This window comes from Neltuma alba, unplaced genomic scaffold (genome assembly GCF_004799145.2).
Source record: "Neltuma alba isolate B1F8T4 unplaced genomic scaffold, ASM479914v2 tig00010560_pilon, whole genome shotgun sequence".
Classification (NCBI taxonomy): domain Eukaryota; kingdom Viridiplantae; phylum Streptophyta; class Magnoliopsida; order Fabales; family Fabaceae; genus Neltuma; species Neltuma alba.
The window spans coordinates 349929-355928 of record NW_021635427.1 but is presented as its reverse complement, the minus strand read 5'-3'; the positions used below and the strand labels follow the sequence as shown (position 1 = coordinate 355928).

The 6000-nt window shown below is 32.7% G+C and overlaps 1 protein-coding gene across 1 annotated transcript; it reads right to left on the bottom strand.

The window, feature by feature from the left end:
- Positions 1-294: 294 nt before the first annotated feature.
- LOC114757111 (protein ALTERED XYLOGLUCAN 4-like) lies at positions 295-2341 on the bottom strand. Its single transcript, XM_028946099.1, has 2 exons — positions 1975-2341; positions 295-1863 (listed from the first exon to the last, which is right to left on the bottom strand). The coding sequence occupies exons 1-2, from the start codon at positions 2207-2209 to the stop codon at positions 737-739; spliced, it is 1362 nt and encodes a 453-aa protein (XP_028801932.1). The 5' UTR covers positions 2210-2341; the 3' UTR covers positions 295-736.
- Positions 2342-6000: the final 3659 nt, after the last annotated feature.

Below are 6000 nucleotides of genomic sequence, written 5' to 3'. Positions count from 1 at the left end.
CCAACTAAAATCAAAGAAAATATAGGGATGGACCCACCAAGATAACCCATTCTGGGAGGAGGCAAAAACCAAAACAAAGAATTCCTCCAATTCTAAATATAAAATTTTTTTGTAGTCTAATTTACACTATAAAAAAGAGTTTTATATTTAGGACTGACAGAATACCATTTGGAAACGTAATTTGGGACTTGCTTTCCAAAGCAATGAACCAAAATTACGCTTATTTCAAATAATCCCACTTGAATATTTTAATTTCACAATTCAATTAACCCAGCCGACACAAGAATACCAGAACAAAAATATTTTTTTTATTGAGTCAAATATTACACTGCATAAGGTAAACATCTAGCAATAGAAGAATCCACCCCCAAAAGTAATTTAAGTTCTAAATGACTAATTTACATTAATATCTGGTTTTGCCGTATTTGTCTCTGCATTTCCATTGTGAGACAGCACAGCCCAATCTGAATTAAAACTAAACCAATCTGTACCTAGAACCCCAAATTTATTTTTCAAAGAAACCAAAAAATCTCTGTTCTAACGCAATGTCCATCATCCAAATGGACCAGACACTTGACAAGACTAAAAACAAAAGCAAGATACAGACTAACTGACGATAACTAAGAAGTTCGACTCCTCTCCTTTGATAGCTAAAAAGATATCAAAGGAGAGAACCTGAATACATAAATCATAGTGAGACTGAATGTTCATCTGTCATTGGGTTCGTTAGCTACAATCAATTCACCCAAGAACTGGTGGGCTGATCATTATTATTCCACTTGTTGATCATCTGCAGAAAAATCTCATTCCAAGTATCTATAGGACCAGGCAAGCACCAATGAACACAATCATTCTGAACTCTCTCTTTGGCTCCATCAGCAAATGGAAAAGGATACATGTAAGGACCTGGATGCCCATCCGGCCTCATCAAAGCCAGTTTAGTCACATCCATTGCCTCCAATCTGAGACCCCTTCCAAATTTCTCATTATAATTAGCCTTAGCACCTTCCACTTCTTCAACCTCAATCTTCCTCATATCAGAATCCATCCCTTCAAGTTCCTTCTCTTCCTCTCTGAATGGCTCAGTCTTAGGACATGCCCCAGCCTTATCCCACTCACCTTCAAAATGTGCAGGAGAAAATGTTGTCACTGTTACTTTGATTCCGTCTCTATTATTATAAACACTTGTTCTTTCAATTATGCTCTTAAGGGTAGTCCTCAAAGCCTTTCTCAACACATCATAGAATCCAATTTCTGTGTGATTCAAACCAGGACAGTAATGGCAGCCTAATACTGAGTCACCCTCATAGTATACTGCAGGATGCAGAAACCAGTGACCTATTGAAAGCACTATCAAGTCTATTTGATTTAGATCCTTTGCCCATCTCTCATCAACAAGATCTAAGTAGAGTTCATTATGATTTGGTCCTGTGCTTGATTTCTCAACCCCTTTTACCAGAAATGGAGACCAATACACAGATATAGTGACATTGTGAGAAGCAAAACGCCATCTGCGAAATTTGTTGTCTTCCCCATTTCTATAGACCAGATTTGGGGTGGAAACAGTGGCTAACATACAGAGAAGTGACTCTAATTGGTTTCTAGCCATGGAATCACCCACAAAAGCTAAGTGCTTGTGCCTGACAAGTTGAAGAAAAGATTGGGGTTCGAACCTGGCGAGGTCGCAGTGTGTGGGTTTCCATCTCCAATAGAGATAGCCTGTGTCAGGTCTTCCATGGCTAATACAGTTCTGACCTTCCTTGATTGTTCCACAGGTCGTACCGTTGTATAAAGGGCCTCTGTTGTCACGGACCCATTTGCCATTGAAGTAGTCACATGGAGTCTCATTGGGTCTAGCTTCTTCTGCAATTCAGTAACAAACAACATGTAAAGTCTGGAAAGTCTGTAAAATCTCACAACCCCAAGTTGCCAAATGAGATTTGAAACAAAATCCATGAACAATCTGTCATATACCTGCTGAAGAAGATACTGAAGAAGAAGCAGCAGGAGGAGAGAAGGAAGAGTGAGATGAGATGGGGACGGTAGATTGAGGAAGATGAGAAGAATCTGGAGAAGGAGGAAGACGAAGAGGGTAAAAGTATAAACGAAGGAGAGCAATGGCAAGAAGAGCATAGAGAGCGAAGGGGAAGAGTTTCTTGGGGAAGGAGAAAGATTGGTCTTTGAATGGGTTTGTTGATCCCATTTTCATATGCTGCTTCTATTTTCCTTTCTGCTTTCTTCTGTGTGTCTCTTTCTGGTGTTCTCAGGCGACGAGACAGGAAACTAGTCTGTGATTATTCACAAGAAGGCTAAGAACTAAGAAGCGTGTGATTCTCCGCAAAAAGGCTAGATGAGAGAGAGAGAACAGATGCAGTTCTCATAAGTTGCCTAATTCAGTAATTTGCTGACCATTTTTCAGAATATTTGTTTATTGGAATTTTGTTTACAATGTGATTGTTAATAATATGCTTAAACTCAATTCTTAGAATAACTTATAAATAATTTTCTAATTATAATTTACAAAATACGAAGTAAGTATATAAAAAAAAATTTTATCCTTACTTACATATAATATGTTTGTAAGTAATTTGAAATACTAATCCAAACTGAGTCTTAATGTAATGTTATTCCGTGCTTGACCTAATCCAGGGTTATTGCTTATTAGCAACAAGACATCACCGTTGACCCAGGAACAAGAATAACTATACAACACAAGCTTACAAGACTCACCGACATGATGAACGCGCAAACGCGGAAAAGGAAACCACGAGTTTTAAATAGTGAGGTGTATGTATTTTAATAATGAATGTAATTTGGTAACAATGTTGGAAAATTTAAATTACTCTAAAAAAATATGAAAATCAAAGTTGCAATTTTGTCTCTAAAAAGAATCATGAGTAAAATTATACTACTAAAAAGATCAAGATATTAGATGTAGCTGAGAAATAATACTGGAACTAAAATTATACATTTATCCTTATTTTTACAGTGATAGAAGACACTATTATAATGGATACTTAAAAATCGAAGATAATGTTGATGATAAAATATTTTAAAATTTTAAAAATGTCAATTTTGATCTTCTAATTGTGTAATGGTAATAATCCTAAACATACATGATACATGTAGCTCTAAAAAGTGTAACTGGTAATTTTAGGAAGATTTTTTTTTCTTTTTATGTAATTTGCACATGTAAGTTTTATGAGTTCGGGGACAGAAACATTAGAAACTCAAAATTTTAGTTACCTCCAGAAAAATTAAAGCGATAATTTAAAAATAAAGCACTTAAGAATAGTTTCATTTATTCATTACAAAATTATCCTTAAACGTTTTGAATATTTTAAATTCGTAAAATTTTTTCCTAAATTTTAAAAAGTTGTGATCGTCAAATGTAAATTTCTTTATATTTATGAATTTCCCACCGAAAAATTATTCAAATTAATATATTTTCTTTTTAAAAATATTTTACTGGATTAAAAATTCTGGTTGGTTGTGCATGAGCAAAACTACTCATCAGTTAATTGAACTAATTATAAGTGATGTCAAATTCTTTTCCAAGGGCTTTTCTTTTCCCCCGCTAAATCATAAGATTTTGAATCCCAGATCAAGTTAATATTCGTTATTGAATAAAATAAATTTGGGGGGGGGGGAATATGAAGCTGTTTCTCCAAACATATCTGTAATTAACTAAATAGTACTTTTTTTCCAGCAATTAAATAGCACTATTATACAAAGAAAACAATGATAGTTTATTAGTCAAGTATTAAAATAGAGGGGAACATTGAGCTGGAATGCAAGTGATTCTGGCAGAATCGTAAGTTTTTTTTTTTTTTAAAAGTATGGACCCAGTTTTCTTTGTCAGATTGTGCGTGGACCACATGTGTGGTTAAAACAATGATTAAAGAACCGGACTGGATTGGATCGGACAGTTTGATCGGTTGAATTGTCAACCGACTCATCAACAGCTTAGTTTGGACCAAAAAACTGTTCATATGGTTGAGTTGAATTGGACCGAAGTTGAGCCATCATTAAACCAAAACCTAGAGTTGGACTAGGAACCGGAACGGTTTTTAGAAAACTGAATGGTTTTTTAGCCTGACTGAAAAGATACTAAAAAATTAAAAAAAATAGAAGGAAAATAAAAATAAATTGACCCCCTCAAATATTCTAATATATTTTTAGACTATTTATAACCATATAGTATTATTTCATTGAAAATTTCACATATTGTGGTGTTAAAACTATGAGTCGCTAGCTTTTTTGTTTTGATGTCAGGTCTAGCTTTTAAAATAACATTTTGATTTGAATGAATTAATAATTTTTAATAGTATTAAATATTTTAAACATACATAAATTTAAATATATAAGGTTTTAGTCTATTTTCAATTATTTCACCATAATTTTAGATGATTTAAATGTATTTCTAAATTATTTAGTAATTTGATATTTTCATATATATTAATTATATGTACATAATATTGTTTTAAATTAATTATTGCATCACTGGCCCGACCAGATGTTCCTTTCGGTCCGACCAATTGAACCATGACTCGTTGATCTTTCCAATTCGACTTCCGGTCCAACTTTTAAAACATTGGGTTAAATGTGAGAACATACTAGGCCAGGCTTGGTTTCACCCTTAATAAGCCATACCTGTTTTATAATCTATCGGTCTGAGCCTGACCTGTGCCCTATTACAGGCTTATTCTTAAGCTTGAATTTGGCTTGAAACCTGTTAAAAATTCTGTATTTTAAAAAAATTCAAATTACATAGTAATATTTAAAAAAAAAGCTAAGATTAAAAAAACATACATAATAATTAATTTTTTAGTCTTTTCTTTTATTTAAATTTTAGTATCATAAGTAATATTTTAAATCTTAATTACAATTTACAAGGATCTTATTGAAAACTAGTTGTAATTGTATGTTCAAATTCGGAACAAGACTAGGTTTAACTACAAAATGAAAATTAAAATCAAGACAAATAAATAAAGAGAAAAAACTATTAATTTTACAACGAATAAAAAGGGTATCATAATTTAATTAACATAATACATAAGTTAATTAATTTATCATTATTGGAACAAAATTTTTCTTTCCTATTTTATTTATATTTTTAAAATTTAAAGATCACACTATTTATTAATATTATTATTTTAAATTATATTTTTATCTTACTTCTCAACTAAACTTCAAAATCCAAGAAAGCATTAGGCCATTAACTATGTATTAAAATTAAAAAATAAATTGAAGGAGCGCATTAACAATAGTAACATTAATTAATTTTCTCATATATTATAATTATAAATTAACAATAGGCCTAGGCTAGCGTAACAAGCTTAATAGGCTTTTCAAAAAGCCTAAGTCTGACTTGTTAAGTTAAACAGGTCTTTAAATAGGCCTGAACTTGTTTCTGTTAAAAAATAGACTACTAGTGGCAGCTTCACCCAAGAGGGGGTGAATTGGGTAAGTTATAAAAGTTTAACATAATGGAATAGTGAGGTAAATAAAACAAAAAGATGAGTTAGAAAAATTTCGCCGCAGAGCGAGGACACAAGATTTATACTGGTTCGGTCTTAACCACTTGACCTACGTCCAGTCCTCAAAACATCTCTGAGATTTTCACTATGATCCCAAGATTAAACGGACTCTTGGCACCTCAGTACAGTAATTGACTTTCTCAATCACTCCCCCTTACAACCTTACTACTCGTAAGGTTACAATCCCCTCAAGAGTCAACACTCTTGAGTTACTCTTAGTAAATGAGTAAAAAAATGGATCAAACTCTCTTACAAAGTGGAAGAATATTAAACACTGAAGCTCAGTGAAAAACAGAATACTGAATGCAATAGTGAATATTTCAATAGAAAGTAGCTCGCTTATTCAATACTTCATTTAATGCCCTTTGCGCCTTTTATAGTTGGAGAAGATTAATTAACCGTTAGACTGAAAAACTTCTAGCTGTTAGAAGATCAGTTACGTGTGTTCAGAAATTACTAC